The 22615-nt window shown below is 43.9% G+C and overlaps 1 protein-coding gene across 3 annotated transcripts in view; it reads left to right on the forward strand.

Moving 5' to 3' along the window:
* The first annotated feature begins 5120 nt into the window (after positions 1-5120).
* Positions 5121-22615, forward strand: part of OSBPL5 (oxysterol binding protein like 5) — a 176950-nt gene continuing 159455 nt past the window's right edge. The window contains exon 1 of one of the 3 annotated variants that reach the window (XM_089654761.1): positions 5121-5339. In XM_089654761.1, coding sequence (XP_089510887.1) covers positions 5325-5339 — 15 coding nt within the window. In that variant the 5' untranslated portion in view covers positions 5121-5324. Of the gene's footprint in view, positions 5340-17394; positions 17795-22615 lie in introns of those variants that run through there. The other 2 variants (XM_089654759.1, XM_089654760.1) reach the window with 2 other exon arrangements.

Here is a 22615-nt window from a genome sequence, read left to right on the forward strand (position 1 = left end):
TGGTAAAAAAATATTTATTGAAATGATAAAAATGTAGGTGTTGGCACTAAGGAAGAGGTTAAGCCCACAAAATGCGTTAGCCTGTTGGAAGTCCAGGGTTCCAGTTGTGGATTTACATGTAGTGTGGATTGGACACCGCTGGTCCTAACTCTCATGGGCTGTACAATCTAAGGTACCTAACTTACATTCATACATACACATATCCAATTAACCTACCAGCATGTCTTTGGAGTGTGGGAGGAAGCTGGAGTGCCCAGAGGAAACACACGCAGGCACAGGGAGAACATGCAAACTCCAGGCAGGTGGTGCCGTGGTTGGGATACAAAGAAAAAAAACAGAGGGCACACCGGCCTAGTGCATTATGGTAAAAAAATATTTATTGAAATTATAAAAATGTAGGTGTTGGCACTGAGGAAGAGGTTAAGCCCACGAAATGCGTTAGCCTGTTGGAAGTTCAGGGTTCCCATTGCAGATTTACATGTAGTGGTAGTCCAGGGTTCCAATTGCGGATTTACATGTAGTGGTAGTCCAGGGTTCCAATTGCGGATTTACATGTAGTGGTAGTCCAGGGTTCCAGTTGTGGATTTACATGTAGTGGTAGTCCAGGGTTCCATTTGCGGATTTACATGTAGTGGTAGTCCAGGGTTCCAGTTGTGGATTTACATGTAGTGGTAGTCCAGGGTTCCATTTGCGGATTTACATGTAGTGGTAGTCCAGGGTTCCAGTTGCGGATTTACATGTAGTGGTAGTCCAGGGTTCCAGTTGCGGATTTACATGTAGTGGTATTCCAGGGTTCCAATTGCGGATTTACATGTAGTGGTAGTCCAGGGTTCCAACTGCGGATTTACATGTAGTGGTAGTCCAGGGTTCCAGTTGCGGATTTACATGTAGTGGTAGTCCAGGGTTCCAGTTGCGGATTTACATGTAGTGGTAGTCCAGGGTTCCAGTTGCGGATTTACATGTAGTGGTATTCCAGGGTTCCAATTGCGGATTTACATGTAGTGGTAGTCCAGGGTTCCAACTGCGGATTTACATGTAGTGGTAGTCCAGGGTTCCAATTGCGGATTTACATGTAGTGTGGATTGGACACCGCTGGTCTGTGTGATGTGCCATTGACCTTTATGTCAATTGTGAGTACAATACCTACATTTTTATCATTTCAATAAATATTTTTTACGATAATGCACTAGGCTGGTGTGCCCTCTGTTTGTTTCCTTTGTATCCAGTGCTATTGGACTACCCTGGTCTGTTGAGCGCAGCAAGGAGTGCATATTCCAGGACATTTGAGATGTAGCCAAAGCCCTAGCTGAGTCCATCCCCAAGCGCAGGAGTTTTGGAGTTTGCTGTGTTTTTGGTGCCTTGGTTGGGATTTGAACCAATGACTGTAGTGCTGCTAGGTGGAAGTGCTAACCATTTAGCCACTGTGCTGCCCCACTTCTTTATTTATTTTCATAAGAAGCAGAAAAAAATTACTACTTTGTCTTATTCTAAGAAACATTTACAACAGACGTAAAACCCAACTGAAGGACATTTATTTTTCTGAAGCAATGCATTGTTACTTTATTGTTTTCTCCTTTTTTTATCCTTTGTTGCACCATTTCCTGACTACTTGCACTCCAGAGACGACAGGGTTTGGCTTCCCAAGGTGAAGTAGACAGTTCCAAGCCTTCCATCCTCGCTCCACCAACTGATAGGAGCTGGCTCTGAGTGGTCCATGACAATTCTAGCCCCAAACACGAAAGTAGAGCCACTCACCTTGCAGAAGAACAGATTCAATTTCATTGTCATCCAGTGCAAAGGTAATCCACCTGGTCCTCTTACAGATTGCACTCCGCTAGCGGCTTAGTCTAGAAATAGGGGGTTATTTACTATAACTGCACGGTGCAAAATCTGGTGCAACTCTGCATAGAAACCAATCAGCTTCCAGGTTTTATTGCCAAAGCTTAATCAAACAAGCTGAAGATAGCAGCTGATTGGCTACCATGCACAGCTCCACCAGATTCTGAGTGCACCAGTTTTAGTACCTCTCCCCCATAGAATCCCAGTGGAAGGAAATGTGGAAGTAGATACGGTGGATTACCCTTGTGCTGAATAACTGCTGCATTGGCACTATTGGTCCCAGCGCACACTGGCGTCTGTCCATTCAGCGTGGCAGCTGGTGAGAACGAGCCCCAAGAGAGAAAACAAATGCAGCCACCATATATAAGTACCGGTAAGCTGCAATATATAACATTTTTTTTTCAGGTTTTCATACTTTTCAGCATTTTGGTGTCTGCTTTTACATCCACTTTTAGGGCCCATTCATAAAATACCCCAAAAGAACAGAATGGACGTTACTGGTACAGTACAGGACAGATATATATTATATATGCGAGTCTGTCCTATACTGTACCAGGAAAGCCCCATGCTGTTCTTTTGGGGTATTTTACAATTGTTTATCAGGGATAAGGCACAATGCAGTCTATTATATAATATTCAGGGCCCATTCATACTCAAGCTTTTTATTGCAGTGCATTGATGCACATACACTCAAAGGCGTGTGCAGCCTATTGCATTAGAGGAAGGTGTCAGTAGGTCAGTGGACGGTGTCAGTCATTTTTTTATTTTTATTATTTTATTTTTTAAACATTTTTTAGGAACCCCATTGGGAGGCTTTGGTGAAATATCAGGGGTCTCACTTTTAAGACAGAGAAAGGGACTGAGAATAGAAACTCCTCAGTCCCTTTATCTGAAGCCTCAGCTGCACTGGACAATGACTGAGTGGGAAGTGCTCTGTGCTGAGTGGATTCCTGTTCATTCACAAATTAAAGCATGGTGAATGCTGTTATGAATGGACAGAAGAGTGACTGGTACCGATCACTCATTGTGTTCATTCAGAAAAGGAAGGGGCTGGTATGCAGTCTATTATATAATATTCAGGGCCCAGTCATACTCAAGCTTTTTATTGCAGTGCATTGATGCACATACACTCAAAGGTGTGTGCAGCCTATTGCATTAGAGTGCACACCCCAGGGCAGAAGACGGTGTCAGTAGGTCAGTGGACGGTGTCAGTCATTTTTAATTTTTATTATTTTATTTTTTAATATTTTTTATTGTTTTTTATTTTTTATTACATTTTTTTAGGAGCCCCTTTGGGAGGCTTTGGTGAAATATCAGGGGTCTCACTTTTGAGACAGAGAAAGGGACTGAGGATAGAAACTCCTCAGTCCCTTTCTCTGAAGCCTCAGCTGCACTGGACAGAGACTGAGTGGGAAGTGCTCTGTGCTGAGCGGCTTTCTGTTCATTCACAAACGAAAGCATGGTAAACGCTGTTATGAATAGACACAAGAGTGACTGGTACTGGTCACTCGTTGTGTTCATTCAGAAAAGGAAGGGGCTGGTATGCAGTCTATTATATAATATTCAGGGCCCATTCATACTCAAGCTTTCTATTGCAGTGCGTTGATGCACATACACTCAAAGGTGTGTGCAGCCTATTGCATTAGAGTGCACACCTCAGGGCAGAAGACGGTGTCAGTAGGTCAGTGGATGGTGTCAGTCATTTTTAATTTTTATTATTTTATTTTTTAATATTTTTGATTGTTTTTTTTATTTTTTATTACATTTTTTTTAGGAGCCCCTTTGGGAGGCTTTGGTGAAATATCAGGGGTCTCACTTTTAAGACAGAGAAAGGGACTGAGGATAGAAACTCCTCAGTCCCTTTATCTAAAGCCTCAGCTGCACCGGACAGTGACCTAACCCTCTTGTATTGAACTGTATTGAGGAAACTGTTAGCACTATGTATATCCTGAGGAAGGAAGGAAGGGAAGGAAGGAAGGAAGGAAGGAAGGAAGGGAAGGAAGGAAGGAAGGAAGGAAGGAAGGAAGGAAGGAAGGAAGGAAGGGAGGGAGGGAGGGAGGGAGGGAGGGAGGGAAAGAAAGAAAGAAAGAAAGAAAGAAAGAAAGAAAGAAAGAAAGAAGGGATTTAGGAAAGAGAGAGAGAGAGAGAAAGAAAGAAAGAAAGGAAGGAAGGAAGGAAGGGATTTAGGAAAGAAAGAAAGAGAAAGAAAGAAAGAAAGAAAGAAAGAAAGAAAGAAAGAAAGAAAGAAAGAAGAAGAAGGAAGGAAGGGATTTAGGAAAGAAAGAAAGAAAGAAAGAAAGAAAGAAAGAAAGAGAGGAAGGAAGGAAGGGATTTAGGAAAGAAAGAAAAAGAAAGAAAGAAAGAAAGAAAGAAAGAAAGGAAAGAAAGAAAGAAAGGGATTTAGGAAGGAAGGAAGGAAGGAAGGAAGGAAGGAAGGGATTTAGGAAAGCAAGAAAAAGAAAGAAAGAAAGAAAGAAAGAAAGGGATTTAGGAAGGAAGGAAGGGATTTAGGAAAGAAAGAAAGAAAGAAAGAAAGAGGAAGGAAGGAAGGGATTTAGGAAAGAAAGAAAGAAAGAAAGAGAGAGAGAGAGAGAAAGAAAGAAAGAAAGAAAGAAAGGAGAGGAGACTCTGCTCTCCGGACTGCAGCAAGTATTCTTAGATATTATACAGCGGTGGACCCTGGTGTGATACGCAATGACCTGATCTGCATTACTGCAGCCCACGGTTTACGAATTGGCCGCCAAGGCGCTACAATGGGTATGTGACCTTTTCGTAAATAACGCAGCGCGTGGTATATGCGTTATGGTGCGTTGGGTGGACGGTGTCAGTCGTTTTTTATTTGCTGTACAAGACAATGAGGGTTCTATTCACACACATAGAGCACACAGGTTGTCACGTGTTCCGGCCATGTGCATTAATGCGTGCGTATTCAGCAGCACAGGTGTGAATGGGCCCTACACTAAACATCAGAGCTTTTTCATTAAAAAAAATATGCCTATACTCCAGCGGAAACAAATCCAAGCTCAGCCCAGTGATGGATGTTCTGTATGTGATGACATGCTGTAAGCCTGACCTTATCTCTAATACAGAGAGTGCTTGTCCCTGTTATTGATCGGCTGGTCCTATTACCATATTGCCGCGCTATCTGTCTCTGCGTCTCCTCCACAGCCCTGCGCTCGGCTCGCCATGCCAGAAACTGTGTTAGAGATCCCAGATTAATGGTCCCCTTGCTCTCCCGTAACGTCAGGTGTCACCAGCATCTGCTTCCTCTGGGTACCAGACCCACGACAGCTCCGCAAACCGATGCTAATGAACAGATCGCTCTGTGCAGTCTGACAGCTTTCTGCCCGTCGATTGGCCGCTCAGTCATCCCTCGTGCTGGCTGGCCTCCAAAAAAATCCCGTAACGGGAAGCAATCAGGAAAATGAGCAAGAGGTCCTCCTCCGCCTGTGGCTAGAAGGAACCTGCGCTGGAAGAGCCCACTCATGCCCTGCTGTACGGTAAGTACAATGAATACACTTCAGACCTATTCCTGGAAAGCAGAAACGTAGAAAACCTAGAAGGAGACCCGAGCGCTCCGTCCATCTACCTGTAGGGCGGCTGTGTCAGCCTAGACCAAGACCTAGGATGGCGGGCAAAGTGCCGGAACCCGTACCGACCTATGACTTATCGCCATCTGCAATAAAAGGCAACTAGGTTACTAGGGGTTACTGCGTTCCGCTGCATCAAAGACGCCGCGATGCCACGTGCTAATAAATGATCGCGCCCCGCGTGCGAAGGGCTTCTTAGAATTCTTGCCTTACGGCAAATTGAGGTCTTGTGTTGAGGCTTTCAAGTGGGAAGTCGCTTTTTTTTTTTTTCTATCAGCGAAGGCTTTTATCTCAGCACAATGGGAGCGTTCTCCGGGCTGCAGGGACGCCGCTTAATGCAGATCTTTTGTTAAGTAACAATATGCTCCTTGGTGGCAGCTGGATCCAAGGTACGCCGGGAACCCTCCGCCTGGAATCCATGGCTGAGAGATGGACTAGATACTGCATTGCACCCAATTTACCGGAGAGACCATGATGATGATGATGATGATGATGAATACGGACTTGTGGAAGTTTGGAGTTGTAAACTCCTCGGTGTGCCTGTGTGTGTGTGTGTGTGTGGGGGGGGGGGGGGGGCGGTGAGAGACGGGTATATGGAAGGAAGAGACAGGATGCTGCAGAGGTGGATTGAGGAGGGAATGCAGAGCTCTGCAACCTGCAGGTTACAGCACTTGTAGGACTGCTAGGCTCATCCCGAACCTTGTTCTTACCCATTCAAACAGATTTTTATATATATATATATATAAATATATAATGCATTGAATTTTTTTAATATAAAAATCAAATAATAATAATAAATAATATTAATTTTATCCTTATTATAATTATTATTTATTATTGTTATTATTAGTGTTATTGTTAATAATAATAATAGTAATAATAATTATAATAATAACAAAAATATTATTGTTGTTGTTGTAAAATAATAATTACAACAATAATAATATTATTTATTTCAGGTACTTATATAGCGCCATCAATTTACACAGCACTTTACATATATATTGTACATTCACATCAGTCCCTAACCCTCAAGGGGCGTACAATCTAAGGTCCCTAACTTACATTCATACATACACATACTAGGGACAATTTAGACAGGAGCCAATTAACATACCAGCATGTCTTTGGAGCGTGGGAGGAAACTGAAGTACCTGGAGGAAACCGGCACACAGGCACAGATAGAACATGCAAACTCCAGGCAGGTGGTGCCGTGGTTGGGATTTGAACCAACGATCCTTGTACTGCCAGGTGGAAGTGCTAACCATTTAGCCACTGTGCTGCCTGTTATTTGTGTTATTATGTGTATTATTATTATTATTGCTACAATTATTATGTATAATATTAACATTATTATTATTGTTATAATCATGATGATAATTATTATTTGTACAGTTATATGAGAATATGTGATATATTATTATTTTGCTAACACAATTTAATTGAAAAATACGAAAATATACACCAATAACCACTTGTTGTAAGGGGCGATATATAAATGTGGGCACCATGATCAGTTGGCATCGTGGTACTGGGCTTTGCATAATATCATTATTATTATTATACAGGATTTATATATTATTATTATTATTATACAGGATTTATATATTATTATTATTATACAGGATTTATATATTATTATTATTATACAGGATTTATATTATTATTATACAGGATTTATATATTATTATTATTATTATTATTATTATACATGATTTATATTATTATTATTATACAGGATTTATATATTATTATTATACAGGATTTATATATTATTATTATTATACAGGATTTATATTATTATTATACAGGATTGATATATTATTATTATACAGGATTTATATATTATTATTATTATACAGGATTTATATATAATTATTATTATACAGGCTTTATATTATTATTATTATACAGGATTTATATATTATTATTATTATACAGGATTTATATTATTATTATTATACAGGATTTATATATTATTATTATTATATAGGATTTATATATTATTATTATTATTATTATTATTATTATTATACAGGATTTTTATTATTATTATACAGGATTTATATTATTATTATTATTATTATTATACAGGATTTATATATTATTATTATTATACAGGATTTATTATTATTATTATTATTATTATTATTATTATACAGGATTTATATATTATTATTATTATTATACAGGATTTATATATTATTATTATACAGGATTTATATATTATTATTATTATTATTATACAGGATTTATTATTATTATTATTATACAGGATTTATATATTATTATTATACAGGATTTATATATTATTATTATACAGGATTTATATAGCGCCAACAGTTTGCTCAGCACTTTACATTATAGTGGGAGACAATACAGCAACAATACAGTTCAATCTAAGAGGGATTTGAACCATTGGGATTTGATATCATTGAATTTTATCTATTAGTAAATTTTCTCTGAAAATCCCCGATCATCCGTGCTGTTATCAGTTTATACACAAATATTAAAAGAACTGCGATGCAAAATTAGTCTCTTCCAAACCTTTTCCAAATCAGCGTTCCTCAACCTTCTCCCAGTCACGGCGCCCTCTGAAGATATGCCAAATGTCAAAGCATCCTAGGCAACGTAAGAAATGTAAATGATATTTATCAATGGGAAATCTGAGCCTGGGACAATGCATACAACCACCCTGATGAAATTAGCATCACAATAAAAACTCCCCTTCACATCCGAATCCTCCCACCATATCAGAGCTCCCTCCTTCACATCAGAGTCTTCCCTTCACATTAGAGGTCTCCCATCATGGCAAAGGTCTTCCCATCACATGAGAGCCTCCCTGCCTCCCTTCATGTCAGAGTCACCCCTTTATTATCAGTGGCTACCCATCACATCAAAGCCCCCCTTCACGTCAGAGTTGCCCCTTCGTGTCAGTATTTTTTATAAATATATTTTTCTTCCTAGTGGGTAAGGCTGCATTCACATGTCTGCACTGCAGGTGTGTCATATTGAACAGTGGGGTTACAATCTGACAATCAGGTGGTTCGTAAAGCCCCACTGTGGGCTCCCACCCCCCCAGAAATCCTTCCTTTTCTTTATGTCTTCTGGCTATTCATGTGGCTTGCTAGATCCTCTTCTGCTTTAGTTTCCTCCCAACGACATGTAGTTCCAGATGATGTAGAGAATGATGCTTAAAGCCCAACTCTGTGCTCCATGTCCCCCTCTCCCCAGGACCCCTACCCTTAAATGTCCTGCCAGAAATATCTTCTTTTTTTTTACTATTTCTTCATATCTTCCGGCCAGGCATGTGGCTTGCCAGGCCCTTCTCCAGTCTTCTCCCAGTGGTGGGTGGTTCTGGATGATGCAAAAAGTGGCTCTGACATGCATAATTACATTGTGCTTGGGGGCGGGGCCGTGACACCCTGTACTCACAGTCTTTCTTCAGTGTTCTTGGTTGAGTTATACTCATTCTACCCAGGAGACTGAGGACATCTTGTGGTGAAGAAGAGGTACTGCAGGCGACAATCCCAGATTAAAGTGATATTATAGGCAAGTTATATATAAAAAAAAAACTACATTAAAAATATAAATAAATAAAGATATATACACACCCATATATATATATATATATATATATATATATATATACATATGTTTTTTTTTTTTATGTAGTTATCTTTTTTTTGCTGCTTTGTATATATATATATTTATTTATATATTATAAATATATACATATTATATATATGTATATAAATATATACATATATTTATATATATACATATATGTTTCTATTTTTTTCTCCCCGGACCCTGCATCCACTACTTACGCTCTCCCCGTACCCTGCATTCACTATATCTGCTCTCTCCGGACCCTGCATTCACTATATCTGCTCTCCCCGGACCCTGCATTTACTATATCTGGTCTCCCCGAACCCTGCATTCACTATATCTGGTCTCCCCGGACCCTGCATTTACTATATCTGGTCTCCCCGGACCCTGCATTCACTATATCTGGTCTCCCTGGACCCTGCATTCACTATATCTGGTCTCCCTGGACCCTGCATTCACTATATCTGGTCTCCCTGGACCCTGCATTCACTATATCTGGTCTCCCCAGACCCTGCATTCACTATATCTGGTCTCCCCGGACCCTGCATTCACAATATCTGGTCCCCCACAGTACACACAACATGGAAATGCAATTATTTTAGTAAATATAAACTGCTAAATACCTTTACTCATCAGTATAGAGCAATCTTGTGACTTCTATCAGTGTCCAGCACAGCACTGGTTAAAGCTTGTAGGAGGAGTTTTCTTTCTCCACTAGGAGGATGCAGGACCCTTGACCTCTATCTGGACAGTGCTGATTGGCCCTGTGCTGATCACATGCACTCTCCCCCAAAAAGAAAAAAACTTTTTAGGAATATACACTTAACTGAGCATGTGCAGACTTGCCATTGTGCTCTGTTCATAGGCAAATGGATTGGGGACAGTAGAAAAAGGGGAGGATCAGAGAAGACAGGATCAAACAGCCTTTTTACACAATGCAGAGGATGAACCCCTTAGGTTCCACAGTGAGTATAACAAGCATGCTTTACTGCATCTACAGACTGATTGTACTGTTGTGGGTTTAGTAACACTTTAAAGCAGTAATAAACCCAAAACCATAAATGTCATGTATTGCAGCTTACTAAACATTAGATGTGCTGGCCGCATTAGTTTTCTTTTTTTAGGCTTTTTCCCCCGTTTTCACCTGCTGATCTGGCCAGTAACACATCTCCTGTATTAGAGCGCCCCCCACTCTGCATGAAGGAGCCCATGGGGCCCCTTATGTCAGTAGCATTGTCAGTCTGGGGGAGGGGAGTGTTAGCAGATTTAAATACACTTACAAATTGCAGCCAAACCAGCAGTTACAGCAAACAGTTTTGCTTCCTTTTGGGACAAGGGCCAGTTCACGCTACATGCGTTTCAGTTGTTTTTTTTCTGTATCCAAAACGCACAGAAAGTAGGTGATATGGTTGTCAATGTCATCGTTCACATCAGCGCTTGCAGTTCCAGTGTGTTCCGGGTGCAGAAAAAAAAGTAGAACAGGCGGCATTTTTCCTGCACAGAACTGTAGTGGAACGCGGTAAAATGCATCAAAAAAGCACCGGAACGCACCGGAATGCACATGTCCCTATTTAAATTGAAGAAAAAGGGAGGGAAAAAAACTAACTGGAATGCATAAAAAACACACCGGAACGCGCTGAAAACGTCTCAAAAATGCATAAAAAATGCACCGTAAAGTAGGTGATATGGTTGTAGTTCACATCAGCGCTTGCAGTTCCAGTGCGTTCCGGTTGCAGAAAAAAAATTAGAACGGGCTGCATTTTTCTGCACAGAACTGCACTGGAACGTGGTAAAAACATCAAAAACGCACCAGAACGCACCAAAAAATGCATTGGAATCCACCTGTCCCTATTTAAATTCAAGAAAAAGAGAGGGGAAAAATGAACTGGAATGTATGAAAAAAACGCACCGGAAAGTAGGTGATATGGCTGTCAATGTCATAGTTCACATCAGTGCTTGCAGTTCCAGTGCGTTCCGGGTGCAGAAAAAAAAGTAGAACAGGCGGCATTTTTTCTGCACAGAACTGTATTGGAACGCGGTTAAACGCACCAAAACGCACTGAAAAACACACTGGAAAGCATCAAAAAGTGCATAAAAAATGCAGCGGTATGCACCAAAAATGCATTAAAAAAAACACCGGAAAGTAGATGATATGATTGTCAATGTCATAGTTCACATCAGCACTTGCAGTTCCAGTGCGTTCTGGATGCAGAAAAAAAGTAGAACATGCTGCATTTTTTCTGCACAGAACTGTACTGGAATGTGGTAAAATGCATCAAAAATGCACCGGAACGCACTGGAACACACCAAAAACGCACTGCAATGCACATGTCCCTAATTGAAGAAAAAGGGAGGAGGGAAAAATGAACTGGAATGCATCAAAAAAGCACTGTAATGCATCAAAAACGCATCAAAAACGCACTGTAATGCAGCAAAAACACATAAAAAACGCACTAGAATGCACCTGTCCCATTTTCAATTGAAGAAAAAGAGAGGGGGAAAAGAACTGGAATGTATAAAAAACGCACTGGAACACATCAAAAAGTGCATAAAAAATGCACTGGTACGCACCAAAAACGCATCAAAAAAGCACTGGAAAGTAGGTGATATGGTTGTCAATGTCATCGTTCACATCAGCGCTTGCAGTTCCGGTGCATTACGGTTGCAGAAAAGAAAGTAAAAACAGGCTGTATCTTTTCTGCGCAGAACTATATGAGAATGCGGTAAAATGCATCAAAAACTCACCGGAACGCACATGTCCCTATTTAAATTGAAGAAAAAGAGAGGAGAGAAAAATGAACTGGAATGCATCAAAAACGCACTGGAATACGGCGAAAACGCATAAAAAATGCACTGGACTGCACATGTCCCTATTCAAATTGAAGAAAAAGAGAGGGGGAAAATAAACTGGAATGTATAAAAAAACGCACCAAAAAAGCACCGGAAAGTAGGTGATATGGCTGTCAATGTCATAATTCACATCAGTGCTTGCAGTTCCAGTGCGTTCCGGGTGCAGAAAAAAAAGTAGAACAGGCTGCATTTTTCCTGCACAGAACTGTATTGGAACTCGGTTAAACGCACCAAAAACGCACCAAAAACGCACTGAAATGCATATGTCTCTATTTAAATTGAAAAAGAAAGGAAGGAAAAATGAACTGGAATGCATCAAAAACGCATTAAAAACGCACCGGAACATGCCAAAAAGACATAAAAAAGCATCTGGACTGCGTTCCTATAGTGTGAACCGGCCCAAAAGATTTTTCATAAATAAATAAAAGCCGGTCACTGTAAGCCCCCCTGTCAGTGGTGAATGGTTTGCCTCAACCCTCTAACTGCTACATTTGCAGGACAGCGGTTCCTGCTGAACCATCACAGATTTAGCTTCTACATAATAAATGATTTCTTTGGGATTAATACGGCTTTAAGTGAGACGACAAACTCCGGAGGAAACCGGCGGTCTCTCTGAGGAGTGACTCATTCCATGACTAGGGAGCCCATTGATGATCATGTGGGTGTCAGGTACGTAGCGGCCGTGTATGTCGGTGACACCTTCTGCGCCATTCATGTGCTCACAGATTATAATCCGCTTCATGATGACATCACAAGGTCAGAGCAAACTTCGCTTGACTCACCGCCGCCGACGCCCCCACTAGACGCAACCCACCCGCTGCCAACGCAGAGAACCTTCACATGGTACATACAATGGAATGACAGACTTTTTTATTTTACGTCTGGATAGAGTCTGGGGGGATTAGAACCCGGCTGGGTTTTCTGCTGTCTGGGACCCCATTAGAGAGATTTCTTCTCACTTCCTGTCCCTGAGACAACCTTTTACCAGACAGGAAATGAAGGAAACTCCCAAATAGCAGCACCGGAGCCTGGATGCAGGCTGGGCATGTTTCTGTTATTTTGGAGCTTGTGGGTGTTAATGTTTTTTGGATGTTTGAGGGGACTCTCGTGTCAGTGAGCACTCCGATTACAGGGGGATTCTGATATAAAGGGGGATGTTCATTGGGACTCTGATGTAAGGGGGGGCTCTAATGGGATCTGTGATGTATGGGGAACTCTGATGGGGTCTCTGATGTAAGGGGGGACTCTCATGAGATATTTAATGTAAGGGGGGGCTCTCTTGGGATCTCTGATGTAAGGGGGGACTCTGATGGGGTCTCTGATGTAAGAGGGAACTCTGATGGGATCTCTGATGTAATTGCAGACTCTCATGGGATCTCTGATGTAAGGAGGGACTCTGATGGGATCTCTGTTGTAAGGGGGGCTCTCATGGGGTCTCTGATGTAAGGGGGGACTCTCATGGGGTCTCTGATGTAACGGGGCTCTTATGGGATCTCTGTTGTAAGGGGGGGGGGGCTCTCATGGGATCTCTGATGTAATGGGGGACTCTCATGGGATCTCTGATGTAATGGGGGACTCTCATGGGATCTCTGATGTAAGGGGAACTATGACGGGATCTCTGATGTAAGGGGGGACTCTCATTGGATCTCTGATGTAATGGGGGACTCTGACGGTATCTCTGATGTAAGGGGGGACTCTCATGGGGTCTCTGGTGTAAGGGGAACTATAATGGAATCTCTGATGTAAAGGGGGGACACTCGTAGGGTCTTTGATGTACAAGCAGACTTTGATGGGATCTCTGATGTAAGGGGGGACTCTCATGGGGTCTCTGATGTAAGGGGGCTCTTATGGGATCTCTGATATAAGGGGGGACTCCCATGGGGTCTGTGATGTACAGGCAGACTTTGATGGGGTCTCTGATATAAGGGAGGACTCTGATGTATGGAAAGACTATGATAAGGACCCTGATGTAAGGGGGGGGGGGGGACTCAGATGTATAGGGGACCCTGATAGGGACCCTATTGTAAAGGGACTCTGATGAAAGGCAGACTCCGATGGGGACTCTAATATACAGGTGGACTTTATTGGGGATCTCTGAGGTAAGGGGGACTCTCACGGTGCTTCTAATATAAGGGAGGACTCTGATGTCAGAGGGCACTCAGATGGGCACTCTAATGTAAGTGGGGGCTCTGATGTATGTGGGGAGTCTGATAAGGACCCTGATGTAAGGGGATACTCAGATGTAAAGGGGACCCTGATAGGGACCCTACCGTAAGACTCTAAAGTAAGGGAGACTGTGATGGGGACTCTGATATACAGGTGGACTTTGGTGGGGTCTCCAATGTAAGGAGGGCTTCTCATGGTCTCTGACATAAGGGAGGACTCTGATATAAGAGGGGTCTCAGACGGGGACTGTGGTGTAAAAAGGGACTCTGATGTATGGGGAGATTCTGATAAGGATCCTGATATAAGGGGGAACTCAGATATAAAGGGGACCCTGATAGGGACCCTATTGTAGGGGAACTCTGATGTTAAGGGGTATCTGATAGGAAACCTGATATAAAGAGGACTCTGATAGGGACTCACATGTACGGGGTCTGTGATGTAAGGGGGACTCTGATGTGTGGGGGGGGGACTTTGATGTGTACTTTGATGTAAGGGAGGGACTCTAATGGGGACTCTGATACAAACCCCTCCAAGTAAGACATATTTATTCATACCGGGAGGTGTGGAGACCCCTGACAGAGGAGATGTGCCCCCTGTGGGGGATGGGGAGGTCTATACTCACTGAGCCCAGGGGCGGACTGACCATTTAGGCACTTGTGCACCGCCTGAGGGCCCGGGGTCAGTAGGGGGCCCCATGAAATGCCCCTGGTACCTTTCATAGGCTGTTTTGGGTGTGGTTTGAGTGTGGGAGAGGACACAGGGGCCCCATGATCCCCTATTGCCCGGGGGACCCCATGAGTTGTCAGTCCACCCCTGACTGAGACTCTGCTGAGATCTGAGTGCAGCATAATGAAGCGTGGGTGGAAGACCTCCACAATCTCCTCCAATCCGGAGCAGGGGTGGACTGACCATTTGGAAACTCGGGCACTGCCCGAGGGCCCAGGGTCAGTAGGGGGCCCCATGAGATGCCCCTGGTACCTTTTTCATAGGCTTTTTTGAGTTTGGACAAGGACACAGGGGCCCCATGATCCCCTATTGCCCGGGGGCCCCATGAGTTGTCAGTCCGCCCCTGATCCGGAGCCAGAAGGGGGAAAACGACCAATCAAATCTCACGTTCCAGCTCAGATCTTGGAATGCCGCTAAACATTCTTTGAAAGCCCCCCCCCCCACTGATCGCCCCCCCCCCTGTTTTGATCGATCTGTGAAGTTGCGCGGTTTGTTTTCCTCGCTCGCGGTCGCTGTTTTGTTTAATGCGCTCACTAGGGAATCGAGGCGAGTCAGGCGAGGGAAAGGTGCGATTACACGGGAATGATTCCACTCACTGATGAAATCTTTGCTGCGTCTTACACACATCGCTGGGCGGAGGAGTCCTGCGTCCTCCTGGTATTGGATGCTGAGAAGAATGAGGCCCATCATAGGACAGGTGGACGTGCTTAAAGGGGGACTCCACCCAAAACCCATGTATCAGTTTTGCATCATTGGTGATAGAATTAGGCACACGCTGGCTTCTTCGGATCAGGATTTGGGCGCTGGTACCGCTCACGTTACTTTTTGGTGGCAAAAGGTAATTACCGACTTTTCGGGGGGAATAAGCTGCTGCCTTGCGGCACTTCCAGGTGTTAGGCCCCTCTCACACGGGCCGTCCGTTTTTTTCATCAGTTCAGTTACGTTTTTTCCAAGAAAAAAAACGGATCAGTTCACATTAGTTTTCATCCATGTTTATCCATTTTTCGTCCGTTTACATCTGTTTTTGTCCATTTATACCCTTTTACATCCATTTGTGTCCGTTTACATCCATTTACATTAGTTTTTCATCTGTTTACATCCATTTTTGTTCATGTACATCTGTTTTTGTCCGTTTACATCCATCTTTCATCCGTTTACATCCATTTTTGCTTGTTTGCAACAGTTTACATCCATTTGTGTCCGTTTACATCCCTTTTTCATCCGTTTTTGTCCATTTACATTCATTTTTGTCCATTTACATCCATTTTCATCCGTTTTTACATTGAAGTCAACGGGACGCAAAGTCAGTAGAGTTTCCCCTCCTATAGGCCCTTTTCATACCTGTGTGATCTTGCTGCTCTAAAACACAAAGCACACGGCCTGGTTCAAGCTGCACACCGCATGTGATTTGCACAGGAATCACACAGCATTCAATGCGATTCTGTGCAATGCGATCTGAGCCCGTTCATTTTGATTGGCTCAAGTCGCAACGCATCCGCATGAAAAAAGGTGTTTTTTGTTCACCTGCGATTTTATTGACACACGCAGCAGATCGTATGAACGCGGTGCGACTGGTATGCGGTGTGGGAAACGCACAGGAATCGCTGCGATTCCTGCACCGCATCAGTGTGAACCAGGGCGTCCCACGTAACTGTTCGCGTTGCTGAGCTGCGTTTTGAAAAGTCCTGCGTGCTGCGTCTTTGGCACGCTTGGCAAAAGCACACCAATAACGCGCCTCCCATTGATTTCTATAGGAAGCACATAACAAAAACGCACCTGCATTGTTTAAATCACATGTCCAAGTTTCATAGGTGCATGCTGGGAGACAGTGATCCAGAAAATTCACCAAAAACCAGGGGAGGACTGACCATTTGGAAACTCAGGCACTCCCCGAGGGCCCGGGGTCAGTAGGGGGCCCCATGAGATGCCCCTGGTACATTTTTCATAGGCTCTTTTGAGTTTGGGCAAGGACACAGGGGCCCCATGATCCCCTATTACCCGGGGGCCCCATGAGTTGTCAGTCTGCCCCTGCAGGGGCCCCATGATCCCCTATTGCCTGGGGGCCCCATGAGTTGTCAGTCTGCCCCTGCAGGGGCCCCATGATCCCCTATTGCCTGGGGGCCCCATGAGTTGTCAGTCTGCCCCTGCAGGGGCCCCATGATCCCCTATTGCCCGGGGGCCCCATGAGTTGTCAGTCTGCCCCTGCAGGGGCCCCATGATCCCCTATTGCCCGTGGGCCCCATGAGTTGTCAGTCTGCCCCTGCAGGGGCCCCATGATCCCCTATTGCCCGGGGGCCCCATGAGTTGTCAATCTGCCCCTGCAGGGGCCCCATGATCCCCTATTGCCCGGGGGCCCCATGAGTTGTCAGTCCACCCCTGTGTTTTAAGGTGCGCCAGTGTCAAACGGCCCTCATTAAGCTCTGGAGCAACTGCACTTGCAAAGTGCACAGTCTATTTGTCTTTAGTAAATCAGCCCCATTGAGATGCAGATCCTCATAGATTATAATGGTGGCTAGTTTTCCTGCACTGTTAGCGCGCTGTGATCCTGCATTGTAGCACACAGAACGCGGGGGGGGGGGGGGTGAACGGAGCCTTGGCGTGAACCTGGAGGGGGCAGTGAGGCTGAGAAGCAGTGCTATGAAAGTGAATGGCATCCTCTCCTCCTCATCCCTCTGATTACATCACAGCAGAGCCTCCGCCGCCGTGTTCTCATTAACTGCTGCCTCTCCCTGCGGTCTGTGTGCTGCTCTCTCCTCACAGCCCGCAGCATCCTCTGTTCCTGGGGACACAGGCAGAGCACAGGGACACAGGGACACCGGGACCGAGAGCTCCCAGCCTCCCCTGTCTGCAGTCCTCTGGGAGAGCACACCTGCTACACCCGATTTGGCAGCAGAGCCATCCATGCTTTGCCATGAAGTTTCAGCGCTGGGGACGCAGCAGCAGGCAGGGCATCTCTAGGACTGAGCCCCATCGCCCCTACATGTCGCCGTACCTTGTCCTCAGCTGAGACGGTAAGCCGCGTCATTTTTCTGGGTTCGTTACGTGTCAGCATGACTGCGATCATACATGACATTCCTGGGCGCGCACGGATCATCAGTGATGAGGATGTTCAGGATTTCAAGGCAGAGGCTATAGAACTGAGAGAATGGAGATAGGGAGCGAGGAAGACATAGGGAGAATAAAAAAAAAGAAAGAAGATAGGAAAAGAGAGAATAATAAAAAGAGAGAGAGATGGGGGAGAGAGAGGGGGGGCTGAGAGAGAGAGAGAGAGAGAAATTGAAATGGATAGACTGAGAAAGAGAGAGAGTTGGGGGGAGAGAGATGGAGATGGAGAGACTGAGAAAGAGAGAGAGATGGAGAGAGAGAGAGAGAGATGGAGATGGAGAGACTGAGAAAGAGAGAGAGAGAGATGGAAATGGAGAGACTGAGAAAGAGAGAGAGATGGAGAGACTGAGAAAGAGAGAGAAATGGAGAGAGAGAGAGAGATGGAGATGGAGAGACTGAGAAAGAGAATCATAACAAGAGAGAGAGAATAAGGGAGATGGAGAGAGAGAGAGAGAGAGAGAGAGAGAGATGGAGAGACTGAGAAAGGGAGAGACTGAGAAAGAGAGAGATATGAAGAGACTGAGAAAGAGGGAGAGATAAGAAGAGACTGAGAAAGAGAGAGACTGAGAAAGAGATAGATATGAAGAGACTGAGAAAGAGAGAGACTGAGAAAGAGAGAGATATGGAGAGACTGAGAAAGGGAGAGATGGGGAGAGAGAGATATGGAGAGACCCAGAGAGAGAGAGAGAGAGAGAGAGAGAGAGGCAGGCGGAGATGGGGGGGAGAGATATATGGAAAGACTGAGAGAGAGATGGTGGGGAGAGAGATATGGGGGGAGAGAGAGAGAGAGAGGGAGGGGGTAGAGAGAAACAGAGAGAATAAAAAAAGAGAAAAGATAGATAAAGAAGGAATAAAAAAGAGAGAATGAGAAAGGAGGGGAATAAAAAAAGAGAGAGAGAAAGAGAGAATTAAAAAAAGAGAGAAACAGAGGCATGAAGAGACTGGGAAAGAGAAAATAATAAAAAAAAGAGCGAGATGGAGAGACTGAGAAAAAGAGAATAGAGAGAGAGAGAGAGAGAGAGAAGGGGGGAGAGAGATAGGGAGAATAAAAAAAGAAAAGATAGATAAAGAAGGAATAAAAAAGAGAGAATGAGAAGGGGGGAATAAAAAACAGAGAGAAAGAGAGAATTAAAAAAGAGTGAGAGAATAAAAGAGAAAGATCGAGATTGGTAAAGAACTAGATAGAGAGAGAGAGAGAGAAAATAAAAAGAGACAGAAAGAAAGAGGGAATAAAGAGAGGGAGAGAGAAGGAGAGATTATATAGAGAAGGAGAGAATAAAATTAAGAATGAGATGCAGAGATAGAGAAGGAGAGAGATAGAGAAAAAATAAAAAAGTGAGACAAAACAAACGAGGGAATAAAAAAAGAGAGAGGGAGAGAATAAGAGAGGGAGATGAAGAGAATAAAAAAAAGGAAAAAAAAGAGAGAATAAGAGGGATAAAAGGATAAAGAGAAAATAAAAAGAGAGACAGAAAGAAATAGGGAATAAATAGAGAGAGAGAGAAAGAAAGAATAAGAGAGAGAGGAAAGAATAAAATAGAGAAAGAGAGAATAAAGGAAAGAACAAGAGAGATAGAGAGATAAAGAGACAAGGAGAGAGAACAAGAAAGAATAAAAAAGCGAGATAAAAAGAAATCAAGAGGGAATAAAAAGAGAGGAAGAATAAGAGAGAGAGAGAATGAGAGATAAAGAGAAAAGGAGAGAGACAGAGAGAATAAAAAAAAAGAATTAAAGAATAAAAGAACAGAAGGAGAATAAACAATAGAGAGAGACGATAAGAATAAAAAAAGAGAATAAAAAAGAAAAGAATGAGAGTGAGATAAGAGTGAGAGAGATATGAGGGATTATAATATATATATAGATAGAAAGATGTAAATAAATACAAGAGAGACAGACACAGAGGGACAGAGAGACGAAGAGAAGGAGACAAGAGAGGGAAGAAGACATGTTGATTGAACAACATATTGGATGTGGAGATGCGATGTTCTCTGTTGTGAATTGTGTGCCGGTAATGATCTGTCATTGTATTTGGGATCCATCCTGAATATATGAGCAGTGAGTATGACAAGTCGATGATTTTGTCAGTAAACAGTCTAGTAGAAGTTTTTTTTTTTAATGAAAAAACTTTCCATCTTCAGGAATAATTAGATAACTGCTACGGGTGCAATGGAGGTAATCTCTGCTGGGCTGGGGCTCCATACATGTAAAACTCTGATTGTGCCTAACTAGAAATCTCCCATGACCAGTCCCGGTACCTTCCATGATCCATGATGGCTCCCTCCCACATCAACTACAATGTGACAGCCATGCCTGATAATGGTTCTGCCGGGTCAGATTAGTCCCATATCGCCAGTACTTTGTGGGAGAGATTCTAATGTACGATGAACAATCCACACGCAGTCCAGCCTCCCACACATTCACAAAGCACTAGTGGCCACTGCCAACGATATTAAGGCCATATGACTTTGTTTTTTTATTGAATTAGATTACGTCCAATCAAACTTTTAGTTGAAATCACCTAAATACTTTCCTGGTGCATCAAGACAAAAGCTGTACAAAGTCTTACAACCACAGCCAGGGTAGAAAAGCCTGTCCCCTGCCAGCATGCTGCATAGAAGGACCCTTGCCCTTGCAGAAGCAGAGGTCTCTCTGAACAGGTCCGACACCTGCCCCTCCCCCCCGTTGAGTCAGAGTTCGGGCTCTCCAGTCTGCGGTGAGTAGGAGCTTTGCTTATTGCAGAACTATAGGTCTGACTCAGCAAGGGGGGTGGTAAAAAGACCAGAAATTCCACAGATGAAGCAAGAGCCCTCCTCTGCAGCATGTTGTTTTTTTTAATAGAAAATGTACCCAGCCAGCATGCTACAGAGAAGGACCCTTGCTCTCACTCTGTGGAATCAGCAGTCTCTCTGCAGAGGTCCAAAACCCCCTTCCCCTGGATTTTACTTACTTTCCAAGAATTTTAGGATTCATTACAGGTACTTATATAGCGTCGTCAATTTGAGCAGCACTTCTCATATATATTGTACATTAACATCGGTCCATAACCCTCAAGGGGTGTACAATCTAAGGTCCCTAACTCACATTCATACATACACATACTGGGGACAATTTAGACAGGAGCCAATTCACCTACCAGCGTGTCTTTGGAGTGTGGGAGGAAACCCACACAGGCACAGGGAGAACATGCAAACTTCAGGCAGGTGGTGTCGTGGTTGGGATTCAAACCAATGGCCCCAGTACTGCCAGGCGGAGGTGCTAACCATTTAGTCACTGTGCTGCCTGGGATTTGTGCAGCTATCCTCCAAATAGTGAGAGGAGCTCGACATGTGAACCCCAGGGGGGCGTGTCCATGACAGCCTAGACTCCTAGGAAATGGGTTGGTCCATCACTCGACTTGGAGGATGAATGGTACTGGAGCTGGAATGTCTGCTCCCGGTCCTCTATCATGCTTTTAAAAGCCCAATTGCTGATTTCAATTTAAATAGAACAAATACATTTCTGGGCCCAAAACAAAACAAAAGGAGTGCAAACTCTTACTGTTGTGTTTTTTAGATAGCAGCTGCAGAATAAAAAAGACTGTGCCCTACCAGCAGGTGCAGAGAAGGACCCCTACTGCATTCACTATATCCACTCTCCATGTACCCTGCATTCACTATATCCGCTCTCCATGTACCCTGCATTCACTATATCCACTCTCCATGTACCCTGCATTCACTATATCCGTTCTCCCCAGACTCTGCATTCACTATATCTGCTCTCCATGTACCCTGCATTCACTATATCCGGTCTCCCCGGACCCTGCATTCACTATATCCGCTCTCCCCGGACCCTGCATTCACTATATCCGCTCTCCCCGGACCCTGCATTCACTATATCCGCTCTCCCTGGACCCTGCATTCACTATATCCGCTCTCCCCGGACCCTGCATTCACTATATCTGGTCACCCCGGACCCTGCATTCACTATATCTGGTCTCCCTGGACCCTGCATTCACTATATCCATTTTCCCCGGACCCTGCATTCACTATATCTGGTCTCCCCGGACTCTGCATTCACTATATCCGTTCTCCCAGGACTCTGCATTCACTATATCCGCTCTCCATGTACCCTGCATTCACTGTATCCACTCTCCCCGGACCCTGCATTCACTATATCCGCTCTCACCGGACCCTGCATTCACTATATTCACTCTCCCCGGACCCTGCATTCACTATACCTGCTCTCCCCGGACCCTGCATTCACTATATCCGCTCTCCCCAGACTCTGCATTCACTATATTTGATCTCCCCGGACCCTGCATTCACTATATTTGATCTCCCCAGACTCTGCATTCACTATATTTGATCTCCCCAGACTCTGCATTCACTATATTTGATCTCCCCGGACCCTGCATTCACTATATCCGCTCTCCCCGGACCCTGCATTCACTATATCCGCTCTCCCCGGACCCTGCATTCACTATATCTGCTCTCCCCGGACCCTGCATTCACTATATCCGCTCTCCCCGGACCCTGCATTCAATATATCTGGTCCCCCACAGTACACAGAACATGGAAATGCATTTATTTTAGTAAATAGAAACTGCTAAATACCTTTTCTCATCAGCAGTATATAGCAGTCTTGTGACTGTGACAGAGCACTGGTTAAAGCTTGTAGGAGGAGTTTTCATTATGCTCTAGGAGGATGCAGGACCTCTGACCCTCTGTCTGGGCAGTGCTGATTGGCTC

Source organism: Staurois parvus, unplaced genomic scaffold, assembly GCF_062004578.1.
Source record: "Staurois parvus isolate SC_StPar_1 unplaced genomic scaffold, SC_StPar_1.0 ptg000796l, whole genome shotgun sequence".
NCBI lineage: Eukaryota > Metazoa > Chordata > Amphibia > Anura > Ranidae > Staurois > Staurois parvus.